This window comes from Hippoglossus hippoglossus, chromosome 5, assembly GCF_009819705.1.
Source record: "Hippoglossus hippoglossus isolate fHipHip1 chromosome 5, fHipHip1.pri, whole genome shotgun sequence".
Taxonomy (NCBI): domain Eukaryota; kingdom Metazoa; phylum Chordata; class Actinopteri; order Pleuronectiformes; family Pleuronectidae; genus Hippoglossus; species Hippoglossus hippoglossus.
Window position 1 is genome coordinate 18,198,637 of NC_047155.1, and position 17,317 is coordinate 18,215,953.

Sequence of the window (17,317 nt, forward strand, 5' to 3'; positions counted from 1 at the left end):
CAGTCGTAGCATGCTGCTCAATCTATCAATTGATTTTCCAATTTGAAATCCATTTGAATGCTTTTATATAAAATAAGATATGTGAGAGTTATTCCAAATCAGCTTCACCCTAAATGAATTATAGCATTGACTTGACTGACATACAACTGTACACACAAAAAGGAGCTGCAGCAAAAAAAAAGGGTTGTTAAACATGAAAGTAATCAAATTAAAAAGCATTGTTGACCACATGAATAAAAGCAAGACCTGTCTATCTCATAGAGCGTATGGCCTATATCCACCGTACATCAGGTCCAAGTTCAATCACAAGTTACTTGTTGGGCATCCAGTTCTCTTACCACACCTGTGAACTATCAAAAAATATAAAAAGCACATATCCAAATGTAAATGTGGGCTTATGTGTGAATGTCTAAGTAATAAATGACAAGTATAGGGACTCCTACACAGAGAAAATAAAATAAAATGATAAAAAAGGAGAAAGTAAGTGGCTTCTATGCTGTGGACATGGAGGCAGTGGGCATGTGCAAAGTAAACTCCTGCTTTTATTCAGCTGTTTTTTTAAGTCTCATTTGTATCTGTGTGCATCTGTCCTGCTGTTTTCCACCGATACCAAAGCGGCTGTCCGCTCTTGTCTTCTTGTTGCCCTCCAACACAAAGCAGGTGGCCATTTGTCTTCATCCAGCTTCCTCTCTGTGCACCCTCTCAAGAGTGGTATAGTTATACTTGGCGCTTACCCATTCATGGGAAATATCACATATCAGACTACTCTTTATATAAAGCACCTTTTGAGCCTTGTGTAAATACAGTGAATGTGTATGTCTATCACATACAAGTACTCATGAAAATAACGGATGTTCTCCACCTCATGACTGCATTGAGTGCAGAGCGATAACGATGTGGTTTTAATAGTAATCTCATGGATATTACGCACGGTGTCTAAACTGGGATTCATTCACTAGACATACAAATTACGCAAAGGGAGATATGAACATGTCCATGTCCCGGACCAGTTACGCCCTCGCTGAAAAAGGCAATTAAGATGAGTGGACGTTTAGGAACATGTGGGATGTGTGTGTTGGCACTGTTTCTGTTTGTCTTCCCTGGACACATGTTCTGACATTGAAGCAAACAGCGGGTGATGGTGCGCTCTTTGGGGAGCGCTGTGACTCATTCAGTATTCCTGCTCCGTCCGTCCTGCCAGCAGCTCGGCTTCATTCTCGGAATCACCGCCTCGCAGCGTCTGGAGACCAACTTCTGCGTCGGGTGCGCACACAGCACCTCGTCCCGGACCAGATCCCACAATAATTCCGAGGAGCAGACCTCGTCTCTGTACTTTCGCGGGACATAAAACATGCGAAGCCTCGGCCAGGGGGTCTCAGCCGGCACCAAATTACAACAGGGAACTCCCTCGACGTTTTTCGCTTGTTCCTCCGTTGCGCGCACACTCATCCAGCACCGACCGCGACCATGACTTCGGCTCTGCCTCTCGCTAAAGCCATCTACATTGGGATGGAGGCGGTGATCGCGGTGTCCTCGGTCATCGGGAACGTGATGGTGGTGTGGGCCGTGCGCATTAACAGGTCTCTGAGGGACACCACGTTTTGTTTCATCGTCTCCCTGGCCTTGGCTGACATTGCGGTGGGCGCGTTGGTCATCCCCCTCGCCATCACCATCAGCATCGGACTGAAGACGCACTTCTACAGCTGCCTGCTGGTCGCCTGCACGGTGCTTGTCCTCACGCAAAGTTCAATCCTGGCGCTGCTGGCCATCGCCATCGACCGCTACCTGAGAGTGAAAATACCCATGAGGTAGGCCTAAAGGTGAATTCCTCTAGTTTTCAAATATCTTGTCTGAGTCACAGGAAGCCTTTGTGTCTGGACCGCTGCTCGGGGGCCAAGGACACGAGTCATCCATTCAACTACACGTCCATCCAGCAGTGAGGAGTGGAGAGGCACATGTTGGGTTAAAGGCTGTCTGGTCATTTGAATTGATTTACAGTCACATTCATGTTGGCGTTATAATCTGACATCTAAATCCTTGATAATCTGGAAACGACAGCAGATAAATCACTGTTGTTTAACACTGACACATGTCTTAGCCTGTACCCGATTTAAGGATTTACACATAGAGGAAAAGCAAAAATCACTTTTTCATTAATCCATGAAGTCATTACTTATCTTTTCATTAAAAAGTGTCCATTTCTGGCACATAATTTCCCCTAAAACCAAACAAATATCCTAGCTGAAAAGATGCAGGAAGAGGACAACAAATCACATTAATTACATGTCATCTTTTTCATAAATAATACAAATAACATGTGTACCAGGTAACATATATATAAATGAATACATACATAAATAACATAAGCATAGATTATATTATTGTGATTTTTCCTTCAACTAAATATTTCCTTCCAAATATGTTATTTGAGATTTCATTTGCAGAGGAGCAAGCTAGATAGATAGATAGATAGATAGATAGATAGATAGATAGATAGATAGATAGATAGATAGATAGATAGATAGATAGATAGATTGATAGATGTGGGAGTCACACATGTTACTTGATCTTTCTGCCTTCTGGTCTCGATTGGTTAGAGGCAACAACATGGTGGGTAGTGAGATATACTGGTGTGGTAACAGATCTCACGAGCAGGAGATTTTAAAATTGTGAATCTGTTTTTGTGTGTTTATGACACCTCACGCATAATTTAACTTTAAAACTCAAGTTTCCAATTCAGGGTGGCTCATGTGACAATGAGCCTCCACAGTTTGGCAGAGAATGCATGACTGGTCAATGGGCTCATGGTGGATGGTTGATGGATTGCATAATTTTGTAAACTGGCAAATAACACGCACGCACACGCACACGCACACAAAAGCATGCACACTCACTAGACTCGGAAGAGAAGTAACACAGTGACGCTACACAGGAATCATTTAATATATATTATATGAACACACATGAGTATATATGAATAGATACATACAGGTTGTTACTTATCAGTGTACTGTGCTGTTTCTCAGCTCGTTTTAATCATACAGTGAATTTGTACAGCTACAGCACGAGGGAATCGACTGATTGTTTTTTAAAAATAAAATGTTCCTGTTTCCAAAACAGGATGAACAAGAGAACTCCATTTATCATTTTAAAAGGCTGCATTATATCTTTAATTAAATTGAATTCTCTCCAGGGTTGGCATTAGCAGCAGAACAAGTATGGGTTCTTCCAAAAAAAATACACAAGCACATTTTATAGCTTCATAAAATCTGAGAATGTTTTTTTCCACCTCACCAATAATCCATTTCCATCTGTACAACCTTCAGAAATTGTGTGCCCCCCCCCCCCCCCTAAACTACCCCTGAGACTCTGGAGGGACACAGCTTTTTATAGCAGAGGTGGTTTGGAAGCAGACTCTCATGATAAGAGTGGTCTGTGTGAGATTTTAAAATATCAGCGGCGAGCTCAGCTGGAGGGCAGGATTTGCAGTTGGGGCGCACAGGGATCAGAATTCCACAGGAAAGCGTAGATATAGACGGACAACGGTTAAGCAGAAAGCAATTTTTGTCAGATGAACAGCTGATCTGTATGCAGCTGTACAAACTCAGTGAGGAGAGTACAAACAGACTTATGAGAGGAGTGTGTGTGTGTGTGTGTGTGCACTTTACATGAGAGAGTGTGGGCGAGGCAAGAGCGGCTGACATTAATCAAAGTAGGAGAAAAAGAAGGAATATGAATGTTTGGATCTGGCACATATCTCAGCAGTGTTTGTTTGTTAACCAGCGAGCAGAAGTGATAAGAGCAGAGAAAAAATGTGCCTGACATATGAAAGAGGGCGAGAGGAAGAACAAGCTCCTTTCGTCAGCTTTGAGTCAGCTCGCACTGTTTAGACAGGAGGTTTGAATTCACAACTCAGCAGTTCGTCAGCCCATCAACAATGATTACATCTCTGAGCTGCCTATTGTGTGGGAGATACGGGAGTTATGACATCCCATTGAAATTCCAAAGAATTGCCGACGGTTAGGCAACAACTTCAACTGTTTACTCTACAGAGGGGCAGAAATGTTTTGCCTTCATGTTTTGATTTTTCTAAGATACAAGCAGAAGAGATTTTCCAGAGGGGGATTTAACAGGTATAGTGCATTCGTCTGTTGCCGGCCATTTTCAGACAGGAACTGCGAAAAAAGGTGCACACAATTGGGTCTGGACATTTTCTGAACTTTGCCTTTGACATAAGAAGAAAGCAGCAGAAGATTTTTCGGGTTAGACACATTCACAACAACAGCAAAATGTCCGGAGTGTTCAGGTGAGGGGGGGGCGTCTGGGTTGAGGATGCAGGACATGGTGTATAAATTATGCTGCAGAAGATCACATGTCTTTGATTACAGCAAATCAACACAGAGTCGTCCCTTATTGCCAAAAGCTCTTGAACATTGTTGTCTGTCCAGGTTGGCATCTTTGTCAACTTCGTCTTTTTCATCTTGAGATATCTGTATTCTTGTTTGACTCGTTTTTCAGTCTTGAGTCCGTCATGGTTGATAATACTTTGCACATTCTGTGTCCGCTGTGAGTTGCGCACTCCTTCCAGTCGCAAATACATTCCCCCATAGTCTATACCAGTGGTCGCCAACCCGTCGATCGCGATCTACCGGTCGATCTCGCAGTCTTCACTGTCGATCCCCGAACTCTCTCGACTCGCTGTCTGTCGTCGCGCCGCAGATCAGCTGTGTGTCGGTTGTCTGTTCTTCACACGCGCTGTGTGTCCGCTACTGGCGGCGGAGCTGCAGGTTTATCTCCTGCATTTCCTTCAAGAACAAGTTGGTTCATGTACTAAACTAAATGTCAGGACTCTACGGTATGAAGATGCGCATCTTTCGGTCTGTCGATAACAATCAAAGCCCCGTTGGAACAAATGAGTGAATTCAGAAGGTGAAACGCTGGAGTGCTTTTACTTTGAAACGGGTTCGGGAAATGATGTAAATACGTTTGTGTCATAGAGAGATTAACATTGTGGTTCACAGCAGAATAAACAGAGAAGATGATCTTTCAACTGATTTTTAATGTTTATCTGATGAATTTATGTCACAAACAAATGGTTGCAACACTTTCTGAATGCCTTTTCAAAATAAAAGCACTCGAGCGTTTCTGGTAATGGAATCCATTCCCTTGTTTAAAAAGGTTTTTTTATTGTGAAATATTTGCTGGAGCGGAAGATGCACGGCTTCATACTGTGTAGTAATGGTATTTATTTGATGACAAGGGACTTATTTCATACAAGGAAATAATCATATTTGATGCCATATTCAAATCAAAGCCTATATTTAAAAACATTGTAATGCAGTGCAGAACATGTTGTGGAACTGAGAAGCTACATATTTTGCATTGTAAATATGAATTGATATTAATTTGAATATTGTGCATTGAATAGAAAAAATTGCACAACTGCCTTTCTTTGTGTATATTTATTTCTTGTACATTCAGCCTTTAACAGAAATTGCAAAAAATAATAAGTGTGACCCTCCTAAGTGGGTTTTTTGGAAGATATCAACAAAATCACGACTGTTTGCTGTCCTGGCTCCTAAATGGTGGAATGAGCTCCACATTGACATCAGGACAGAAAGTCTACACATCTTCCGCCACAAACTAAAAACACACCTCTTCCGACTATACCTTGAATAAAAGTTTAAACTAACAATTTAGTAGCACTTACATGGCTTTTACTTATAGCACTTTGTAGTTTTGCTTTTTTGAAGAAATTGTACTTTCTTGATTCTTGTTGTTCTGGGTTTGTTCCTCATGGTTGATGCACTTATTGTAAGTCGCTTTGGATAAAAGTGTCACCTAAATGAAATGTAATGTAATGGTAGATCTCGGCTTAAGTTTGGAATTAAAAAGTGATCTTGGGCTCGAAAAGGCTGGTGACCACTGGTCTATACAAAAATGAGAGTCTGCGTCGTTCTGGTGTTCCACGCTATCGTACCTGATCCCACATTCCATTCCAGTAGGTGGATATATTGTACCTGGAGCAGGCACAGTTGACATGTACATGTCATCATGGTCACAAATTTTGGGCTGCATGCAGACGCCAGCATAAGGGTCCTTGCATTTACGTTTAAGTTACTAGGACCATAGGGGACCCCAGCGAACCTCAGCTGACTGGCGGGTGCAGAAACTATGAATTTGCCTTTAGAAACATGATAAACACGCCCACTTGCTCACAGTGAATTCTCCCGATGAAGAGTTTCATGCCAGACCTCAGAAAAAACACCACAGCAACTTACTCTTCGGACATTTGCGTTGCCACATACAGCCGCTCTGGAAAATTTCAGGAGAATATCTGAAGGTTTGGTGCGTGTTTGAAAGCAGCAAGAGAGTCCAGAAAGAGGAATTGTTGTAACCAGAACATTTTGTGATATAAATCAGTCAAACACAACAAATTGCAACCTCAAAGCTGAATTGTATAACTTCTGAAAATAGAAATAGCATGTTCTTCCTTCAACAAAGCAAACATTTTCATTCGTAACTCTTAAATCTCCAGGAGTGTTGTTGACCTACCTTGGATAAGCATTGACTTATGGCTGCTGCTAAATCTTAGCAAACTTTAACAAAATGTTTCTGTAGGCTACAACTGCCATTTCTAGTTGACTTCATCACTCCTCCACACTTTTACTTCAGCTGTTGCTCAATGTTTCATCATTGTTACACGCTGCAACTGTGGATGCAGAAGTTACACAATCTTACTTTAAAAAGTTGAAACGACACTCCAAGACAGCCATGAAAAATATAATGTAATATGATGTGTGTGATTTCTCTCTACTTGTATTATTCATATTATTCATCCCATTTTGCCAGGGCCCTGAGGAAATACTGAATCTCTATGGGACTGTCTTGGTCAAATTAAGGATAAATAAAATAAATAACAATAATATGTAACATGGAGCAGATGATGGAGCTGATGGTAAAACAGAGAGATTTATTTGTTTCCCTTTTCACTTTATCTTCTCCCTTGTTGCCATAGCTACAAGCAGGTCGTGACCCCTCGGCGAGCAGGCACGGCCGTGTTGTTGTGTTGGCTGGTGTCCATCATAGTGGGCCTCATGCCTATGTTCGGCTGGAATAACCTGCAGCGTCTCCGTGACAATGGCTCCCTGATCAATGACGACCAGTTGGTGACCTGCAGGTTCGAGACGGTCATCAGCATGGACTACATGGTCTATTTCAACTTCTTCGGCTGGGTGCTGCCCCCTCTGCTGCTCATGCTGGCCATCTACGTAGAGATTTTCTACATGATCCACAAGCAGCTCAACAAGAAGGTGAGGACAAACCTGGTCACTCTCTTTGACATGAAACAATCGAAAGACAGTTTGCTATGAAAACAAACGTAAATGAAGTGATTAGACTAAAGTTAAATTCATAAGATGACGATCCTCCTGCTTTATCTCTCTGTAGGTGACCGCAAGCCACACAGACCCGAGACGTTACTTTGGCAAGGAGCTGAAGCTGGCTAAGTCTCTCGCCCTTGTTCTTTTCCTCTTCGCAGTCAGCTGGCTTCCCCTCCACATCCTCAACTGCATCACCCTCTTCTGTCCGACCTGCGGCGAGCAAGTGTTTCTCATTTACATTGCCATCATCCTCAGCCACGGCAACTCAGCCGTCAACCCCATCATTTATGCTTTCCGCATCAAGAAATTCCGCACAGCGTTCCGGAAAATCTGGAAACAGTACTTCCTTTGTCAGGATCCGGTCGGTCGGCTTCCTCAAAGAGGGAGCCAGAGAGGACAGAGTCATGGCAGGAGGCTGAGGCAGATTGATGATGACGATGACGATGTGTGATCTTCGCCAACTAATTGTGTTGCTGTGTAACTGTGAATTTTCACTCAAATGGTCACAGAATGGAAAGCACTCTGACTTTATGCTCACACTTGAGGGAATAGCAGTAAAAAAAAAGGCTTTAATTGCATTGAGGGATGTCAGAGGGATTAAAAAGACGAGGGAGGATTTCCTCCATCCAACATGCTTCAAGAGGACAGGGACAAATCAGCATGGAGACAATCAACATTCTAAATCAGTACAATTTAGTAAGGACTGTTTCTCCACTGGCTGAATAAATGATGACAATGTCTTACGGGATATGGGGCTTCTCATGAGTTTCAACACAAACCTGTTGAACCTCAGTAAGTGTGTTGTATATCTGTAGCACATATGGTACGACAGCAGTGCATCCTGAACTGTTCATTAGTTCTGTACTAAAACTCTTTTCGCCTTTTTCATGGGATTCATCTCACATCGTTGAGCATCTTATGTTTGCTTCACATTTGCTACGTTCTGTGGCCTTAAGGGAAGAAAACAAAGACGAGAAGCGAGAAGGGAAATTCAGCATTTTGCTAATAATTGTGGGCAAACACCAAGTTGGCACAACCTGCTGCGAGAGTCACCAGGATTCAGGATGTATGTTGGCTGCATCATGATTAAATCATACGCACATCTATTAAGTGTCAGGTGTGTCGGAGAAAAGTAAGTCGACTTACTTAGATTTCATATTTGCAGAGATTTATTTGCAACGTTTACCAAACCTTCATCAGGCAAATGGTTTACAATGTGTAAAGGTGTAGCTATTGATTTCATGTTAGAGACTGTGATGTAGCTTGTTGATGTTTGATATTTCCTAGTGTGTGAGAGAAATGTGATTGCCAGTCTTGGTCTCGTACCAAAATGTTGCAAAACAAATCTCTGTAAAAGACTCTGTAAAACCATTTTTCCTTAAAGTTACGCAGTTACTCATCAGACACATGTGGCCTGTGGTGCGTTGCCACATGTGAAGGTTTATTTGTATTTTTTGAAACACTGGATAGTTCCAGCTGAAACAAAAATGCTGTGGATGTGGACAATGGTACAGCATCCTATTGTAACTCTGTAGCTACACCAGTGCTGTTCAATAGAAGACTGTGAATCGAAAGGATGTCCCTGCATCCAATGAGGACCTGTTCACTACACATAAGTGTGACTTTTTCAAACCTCTTCTCTGGACTCTTTGTGATGAAGTTGGTTTAAAGGTGTAGCTTTCAGCACATCCTGTCTGTCATTTTCCCTACAGGGCTGATAATGACACAGGACTGCTGACACTGACAATGTGCACTGTATGTAACTAATGTATGTGTAAATAGTAATGGGACATTTTATACATCTGTGTAAAATTCACCTCACTGAGCAAACAGCTGATTCAATGTCCTCTTACAGCTGTTGGTTGAGTGAGCACACCGGGGAATCCAGCCTCCGAGCACCGCATTTCATTTTTTTTATGACAATGACAAACAGGGAGCAGAACACGCCACAACATGTGGTGAGGCCTGATTTGAATTCATTCTGCTGAAAGTGCATCAGCAGCTTCATGCCTGAGTAAGTGTCGGGGGTTAGGAGGGTGCAGGATTCCAGGGGGTGAGGGTGAACATTATTATGAGACTGAAACTGTCTAATGAGGCCTCTGAATGTGACCTTATTGATCTCTCTCGTGTGTTTTTTTTTAAAACAGTAAAACGTTCAAGTGAAATCCATTTCAATGGAATCCTTGCGATTAGATGATCAGATATGGATGGTGCGACGCTACTGAATGTGCTAATGTAGTATTAAAAAGTTTGTTAACCCAGAGAGCTTTATTTCCTTGTGCTGAAAAACATTTTCATCAAATAAAATGTGCAATGGGGAAGTTAACACAGAAGCTCTTCACCATGAGGCTCAGCCCCCATCTCTTTTGTATGGACACTTGAATGTCTGTGATTCCACTGCCACTTTGGAGGTTGGCTGCACAAAAAAAAGAAGATTACTATGGCTCAGCACCAACTACAGTGGACAGCACCAAAAAGCATCTTCATGTAAAATGTAGTGAGCAATTTTGTTTTACTCTAACTACTGTTCTCTTTCTTTATTAGTAATAAATATACGATATTCTAAGTTGATTAATCAAATATATGCGTAGATGTTCTAGATCAGATGGACATGAGTGGATATGAGCTTTGGGAGTCATATGAGATATATATATAGTTCTAGATAAGAAGATCTGGGTAGTTTTGAGACATGTCTATGTGCCTGAGGTCCACACTGGGATGCAGAAGTCTCCATGAACTGAAGGATGATGGGGTGTCCAAACAAGATTTCTGTGCAGAAGCAGAGGAAGGATTTCAATTCAATTCAGTTGTGAACGAAACTTTGCAACTGTCTGCCTTTCCTGGACTTGGCTCTCTTGTATCGTGTTTTCGCAACTATACATAATGTGCATTTGCTGTAGACGCGGTCACACAGAACACTGGAGGCTTCCTCTTCTTCCAGCATCTATACATCTGTGTTCTTCATATCTGGGTTAGTAAAGGATGCCAGGAGATCAGGAAGGCAATTACCTGTTCACACTATGACAATGACCCATGGATTTGATCCCTCCTGAGGCAAAGCAACATCCACTTCAGAAGGATCACTTCTGAGTGGTGCGCCAACACTTACTGCAGCATCAGTGGGGAATGAAGAGTGGAGCTGCATCTGGGCCTCAGGAAGAATAACATCTGTCACACCGGCATCTTGGTTTTCTTCTCCTTACCTAATCCTGTTATCATTTTCAGGGTTCCTGAAGTTGGTTCTTCTCCAAATTTATCTTCCTTCCTTTACTTTCCTCTTCCCTGTTCATCTTCTTTATCTCTGATTTGGTCACTAAGCATCTGCGGAAATGAAATGTTTTCTTCCAAAAGTATCTCATTCCTGTATTAAAGATAAGTAAATAGTTATGATCTCTGGTTCTGATGCCTGAACTTGGTTAAAATCCATTTGTGGAGGTTGTGACTTGGCAAGTATCAGTAGAGTTGTCCTAGTCTTCAGCATGTCCCTTGGTGTAGGGGTAAACTCTCAGTATTTTTACTTTGTTCTTCTCATACAGGTCCACCACTGTGCAGTCTTGGTCAATTTAATTTTGTAAAAAGGCACGAATGCCATGAACGTGATCCTCTAGCTTTGGATACATTGAAAAACAAGCAAAATATACAGGAAATCTAAGAAATATCCTTTTAAATTAGACATGATAATAAATAATAAAATGTCTGTTTTGAGTTCATGAGGATGTCTCCATCTTCTGGTAGATTGTAGGTATGAGCATGTAGCCATGGCTTTTACATTTTTTATCTTTTAAGCGTTATAAATTAAAATCAGTCTAATGATGAGTTAAATGAAGTGCTTTACATTTACTCTACCATTCACCCATTCACAAACACAACAATACAGTGTGTCTATTTGCAGCACTTTCTATATCACACAAGGGGCATGTAGATTGGGTTCAAACCCCCGACCTTCTGGTTAGTGGAAGTCCCACTCTACCTCCTGAGCCGCAGCCTCCCATATATATGACAAAAGGGTAACAAGTGCAGTACATTCTAAAAGAGCATTTCAGTATTTTGGGTAGAAATGGTCGACCTCATGATTTTCTAATTTATTTGTGATTTTTTCTTTAATTCAACCGTCGAGCAGAAATTGCAGCACAGCCTCCTCCCCTCTCCATTTCCAATAGTTTAAAGGCTGAACATCTGCAACATGTAAAGCAATATACAGGTTTAACTCGCAGTGACAATATCAGTCAGACTTTCCGTATCCTGGTACACCTGATGAGTTAAAAGCCTTTAGCTCAGAGAGTGGATGGCTCGCCCCGGAGAGTGGTGGGGAAGGCACCCTCCCCATCTGCCACCGCTGTGGTAAGTGCCCCACTAATTGCATTTTTACTGCACCATATAATCATGCCATTGGGATTTCAGTGTTCCATATTTTTCAACTTAGTGAAAAGATAAGTGCTCAAGTTTCCAAGCGACAGGTCAGTTATCATCTCATGGATTCACTCAAACTGCAGCATGGAGAAGTGTTACTGTAAACTGGGAGTGGATATCTGCTCAAAGAAGCTTTGTTATACTTCAAATCGGATGTACTGAAGTCATAGATTTGTTCGAGTGGTCAGAGCACGGAGGCAAATTCTTATAGTTTCAGAGTGAAATGAAGAAGGTATTCAGTGTGTGTCAAGACCGACAGCAAGAATTTCACATATTAATGTGCATCCTTGATGTTCCTCCTTTCCCACATTGGTGAAAATCCACAGTCATATGCCTTCACATCACCGTATGAACTGTGTGATTATCCCAAAAGAGAAAAAGAGACGATGAAGAACAGGTTTGTTTCCTGTTCTGCGACAGCGACTCTGAACTTTGGCTACAAGCAATATCAAATATTCAAGTTTTACACAAAGAAGAGATGATGAAGTGTGGATGGACACGCCTGAAACAGACAAATAACTGTTTGCTCAACTCTCCTTATAACATACACAGTTTATTAAAAATCAGGACCTCCAATCACAATATTTGCAGACCTTGCATTGTCAGAAACATGATTTAGTCATGATTTCTTTTCGGTACAGCTATATGACGCTAAAAGGGCGTGGAGGAGTTTCAGTCTTTGTTGACTGCTTCCTAAAACTGAACTAAAACAGAAGTTAAATCAGCCTTGCTTTTATTTTCCATCTGATAAGTATCCTCCTTTAACACTGACCTTAACAAATGTGAGTCTAATTGATCCTCTGACATCATGCCTCTCATTAAAAAGAATAAAAATAAGAAAAAACAACTAGGATAATCAATACATCTGCAACACTGATTGACAATATATTTACAAATTATTTTCAGCATTTAATCAACTCTGTATTTTTGTTTTGACTAACATTTATTATGTTGATTTATAATTGTTTATATTAAGACCATCCACATTAAAAAAATCTGATGTGAGGATTGTCATAAGTGCACTAAGAAAAATGCAGACTCAAAGCCAGAATAGAGGAGGTCTCAGAAGGTATTCAATCATCATGATGCTGAATTGGCTTTTCTCATGAATATAATCATGGTGGTATTTGACAAATGCTCAATACTCCACCTGTTCAAATTAATTAAGTCTATGTAAGGATCCCTCCAGGTCTCCTTTTATAAAAAAAACCCTACAACAGTAATTTTATAAGATTTCACATAAAAATAAGCCCACTGATTCAAGAAGCAAATTAAGAGCTCTAACCTATTTTTAAATGGTTCCAGATCAATAAAATCTTTCTCAATATAGAAAATACTTATATTTGGCAAGTTTCAAAGGGTAAGAAACTTGCCAACACCACATAACATTGGACCTGGGTTTGTTTTTCACCAGCTTTTCACACTGGTGTCTATAATGAACGTATTATATGCTGCTGGTTACTGCCCATAAGTGAAATAACATGTGGCTTAACAGAAACCTTAAAGCAAAATCACCTTATTGGCAAAAGCAGAGTTACAAAATATTTCAGATCTGTGTAAGTAAGTGTGAAAGAAAGTACTGCAAATACAATGTGTGTAATGTAACACACAATCAACCATTTTTCTGCCACTGTAGAATATAGAAATATCCTGTATAATGACACAACACATGTATAGCAATATCAAATGTACTTAAAGTAATTTTATTTTTAATATAAATGTATTTCTGAGGTTTTCAAAATGAGATTATGAGAGGCTGGTATAAGTTTCATGAAAAGACCATGTTAAGTTTAAGTCAAGATATGTCAGCCATATTAAGGTTATTGGTTTTCCACAAACACACTGTTTATGTGTACACATTATTTGACTATATGAATTACCTAAATATCCAATGAAAGAAGCATCTCCCCAAATCAAGATGTGCTTTCCACTGACAGAAAAACAAAACCCATTTGACAGGCATTTCTCATTTCTCCCACTGCTGACCCAAGTTCTTCTAAATGAGTCTGGTCTGTAATGACTGGTTGTACATCAGCACCCACTGAGCAGTTAATTACAAGTAAAGTTATTTAATTCAAAATTGTTGTACGCTATTGGCTTTCTTTTACTGATGCATTAAAATGCAAATAGGATTTTAATGTTGCACTTGGTTGAGCTGGTTATATTTACTATGTAACAGTGCATCACGTTTGATATGCTCATTACAGTGGATCATTTAAAACAGACACTGTCATCTGAACTGTCGGAGTAAAAGTATTAAATAGGATGATATTTAAATATTCAGGTTAAGTACAAGTATCTTAGAATTGCACTTGTACCATTGAGCGGAGCTACACATTACATATTACCGATGATATGACGTCCCCTGTATCAGCTTGATACAGGGGAGTCTAGATTGATAAAAACACAAATAAATCAGTTTCACTTTAATGTTTTAATAGTTATGATCTCCATGTGCTTTAATTTTGAAAGCCCATTGAAATTGTGTTTGGATAATGCTAAATAAACCATACATATAATAACAATATTGTAAACATTTATAAAATACCACACATAAAATTACTTTACTGATACACAAATGATTTTCACATTTTTATTGAAATCATTACAAAAAGTGAAAAACACACGGCAGCCTATAAAACAATCCGGCTGTGTAAATGATTTGGTGTCTTCACAGTGGACCAGCATCAAAGGCTAAAACTTGTAGTTAAGATATCAAAGTTTATGAAGGTACCAAATATAGTTCCACTTCAGTTGGGAACAAACACCTAAAAACAGTGACACGTGTACATCTGGGATTGAATTTGTACATTTTAAATGCACACATTGTGAAAAAAGATGGAAAGGTAGAAGCTGAATTTAACTTGGTGATTGATCAAGTTAAGATTAAGACTTTAATTAATTATATTTAAGACCTACATCAAGTACGACATATATGAAGGGAAATTTGAGTCCCCGAGTTATTTACACCTCCCCCATAATTGAGGCAGATGAAGTAGGTTCATAGAGAATAAGCCTGGAAACACTTCAGGCAGAGAGAGTAGGCCTCCATCGTCTTTCCCACAGCCGAGCTGAGCACAATCGATTTGGACTGGAATGTTTGTCCTGTTACCATTTCCACGTTTTATTACGTGTGCTGATATCTGTATAGTACGGCACACTGAGACGTAATAAACTATGTATGGTAGCAAGACATTACTCTTGAGAATAAGTATTTTTAAAGGGGAGGTAGTGTCAAATGAACGATAACATCATTACAACCTACATAGTGCATCATATTGTAACGTATTTAAGACTTTTTACAGCCTAAAATTCAGATTATTTAATGCAATTTAGACTTTTTAAAACCCTGTGGAAATCATGCGTTTAGTTGATAAAAAAATAAAGAAAATCAGGATTTGATAGCTTAAGATATAAGTACACCCGTATTCTTTTGGACAAAATTTTAGTTCTTTTCACAGCTTGACTGAGGCCCCAAAATGTCCTATTCTACACACAGTTTACATACATATGGACAGGAAAGTGGTGGTTTTTACTGCTGTAACTGTGGAAAATACAATACGTTACAACATTGCTGGCGGTGTGTATTGTACATGACAAGAGAAAACAGACGCATCAACAAGAATGATTCATTTAAATGGACATTAAATGAATGTTTCCTTTAATGACAAATGCCCAAGCCCAATAGAATAACCCACATAAATCAAATTGAAAAAAATCAATCTCAGCACCAATAACCCAGAGTACTCAGGAGACAACTCTTAAGACTCTTAGGACAACGGAGAAATGACATAGTTGTGGTAGTAAATTAAGTAGTGTCATGTTCTGATATTAAATGTTTCATATTATTTAATGAGACTTTAAATTACTTCAATAGGTGACTGATTGCATTAGAATGATCTACAAGTTTTGAATCCCAATTATTTGTTAGCCAACGCAGTGAAAAGAGCAGGAGTCAGGAGGAAGTCAGCTCTTCGGCCTGTGACGTTCATTTGCATCAATAAAACATGGGATTAACCCCTGATTCCCTGTGTCAATGTTTTCTCAAGTCTAATGAAGGAGCTAAGTGTAATGTAATGATCAGACTTCTGCCAGAGAGAGAACCCCCGAAGACACGGGTGTATCATGATGTCACCTGGTGAAATAAGGTTGTTCAAGGAGATGTGCTTCACCAACAAGAGGGTGACTTGGTCATTCAGACTGAAACGCCAGATACTTTATCCTGAAAACACACACACACACGAGCAAAATTACAAACTGCCATGAGACTCCCCAGTCACTTAGAATTAAAATGGACATATGAGTGAAGTGTGAACACATAACTACAATGGGATTGTGGTGCATATTACAGATGTTTGTCAACACAAAAGTTTTGTATTGCAATATGATTAGAGCCCGAACAACGCATCAGTTGGCTGACGATACCGGCTGATCTGAGACTTGCACAGACATAATTGGTATCAACCTCTACATGTGCCGATATGTAAACTTTTATTTGAATGTATATTTATATTTTAAAGTAAAAAACATTGTTCAATTTTGTAATTCAAGTATGTATTTGGTTGTGCTTGTGTTTTTCTGTGGATTTATGGTTGCTTGTAATAAGGTTTATAGATGAACTGTCAAACATCAAGGATCAATTATAATTCTTTGTCATAACAGTTTAACGACATGTCAGGAATCATTGCCAATTTTTTAAAATTATATACATTGGTTATTATTTATCTGATATTTTTTACTCCCCAATATCAGTATCGGCCCCGAAAAATACATATTGGTGCGGCTCTAGATACAATGGTTGGCTTCACTGTATTGTATTATATGTAGTAATTGGCTGCAGTATTGAAGCAGGACACATGCACACACACACGTTCACATTGTTAAGTAGCACTTTCTAAAAGGAGTAAAACTGCATTCAGACCAAAGTAAGCCTGATCTGTGAGGACGTGTTGTTTCATGTACTGGTGACTCCCTAAAACATGATTCAGCAAATCCACTTATATATCCACTAATATATCCAGGAGTAAGGCTTATCAGACACTTCTTCTTTATTTACAACTTCAAAAGGTCAGAGCTGTTTCATTTCATAGGAATGCAACAGGCAGTTCAGAAACACTCACCCATCCACCCTGCTGATCCACCCATGGACCAACACGCCGGCTGAGGAATGCCGCCATGGCACTCTTGACTTTGTTTAATAGCTCTGGGCAGGACTTCTTCACGTAGAGCCCCAAGGCCACGGAGGCCCCGATGAGCTGCATCTCTGGAGCCAAGTCAGACCTCTGGGCGGCCTGAGTCTGGCACAAGGCCTCCACGCCGTGGCTAAACGCTGCTTCTGTGGCCTGGGGAGGCCCGAGACAAGAATCAAGACACTACTGAGCAGGAAATCAAAAATACAGCCAGTAGATCAACACTGTAGACATGTAGGTAAAGGTCCTGATGGCATTTAGAATCAAACTCTATTCCCCTATGGATAATGAGATATTCTAACTGTTATAATTACTATTGCTCTTATAAAGAAGAGA

The 17,317-nt window shown here is 40.1% G+C and overlaps 1 protein-coding gene across 3 annotated transcripts; it reads left to right on the top strand.

The window, feature by feature from the left end:
* Positions 1 to 1,055: 1,055 nt before the first annotated feature.
* On the top strand, positions 1,056 to 8,864 carry LOC117761355 (adenosine receptor A1-like). Of its 3 annotated transcripts, none has more exons than XM_034585166.1 (3): positions 1,058 to 1,808; positions 7,019 to 7,313; positions 7,450 to 8,864. In XM_034585166.1, the coding sequence occupies exons 1-3, from the start codon at positions 1,468 to 1,470 to the stop codon at positions 7,831 to 7,833; spliced, it is 1,020 nt and encodes a 339-aa protein (XP_034441057.1). In that variant the 5' UTR covers positions 1,058 to 1,467; the 3' UTR covers positions 7,834 to 8,864. The 3 variants fall into 3 exon arrangements, with proteins under 3 accessions (XP_034441060.1, XP_034441057.1, XP_034441059.1); XM_034585168.1 differs by lacking the exon at positions 1,058 to 1,808 and adding an exon at positions 2,484 to 4,133; XM_034585169.1 differs by lacking the exon at positions 7,450 to 8,864 and having other exon boundaries at positions 1,056 to 1,820; positions 7,019 to 7,154.
* Positions 8,865 to 17,317: the final 8,453 nt, after the last annotated feature.

What these genes read in the sequence shown, in the direction of transcription:
- LOC117761355 (XM_034585166.1), top strand. Translation starts at nt 1,468, where the DNA reads ATGACTTCGGCTCTGCCTCTCGCTAAAGCCATCTACATTGGGATGGAG. An exon ending in AGAGTGAAAATACCCATGAG is followed by an intron (nt 1,809 to 7,018) that starts GTAGGCCTAAAG and finishes TTGTTGCCATAG; the next exon opens with CTACAAGCAGGTCGTGACCC. An exon ending in ACAAGCAGCTCAACAAGAAG is followed by an intron (nt 7,314 to 7,449) that starts GTGAGGACAAAC and finishes ATCTCTCTGTAG; the next exon opens with GTGACCGCAAGCCACACAGA.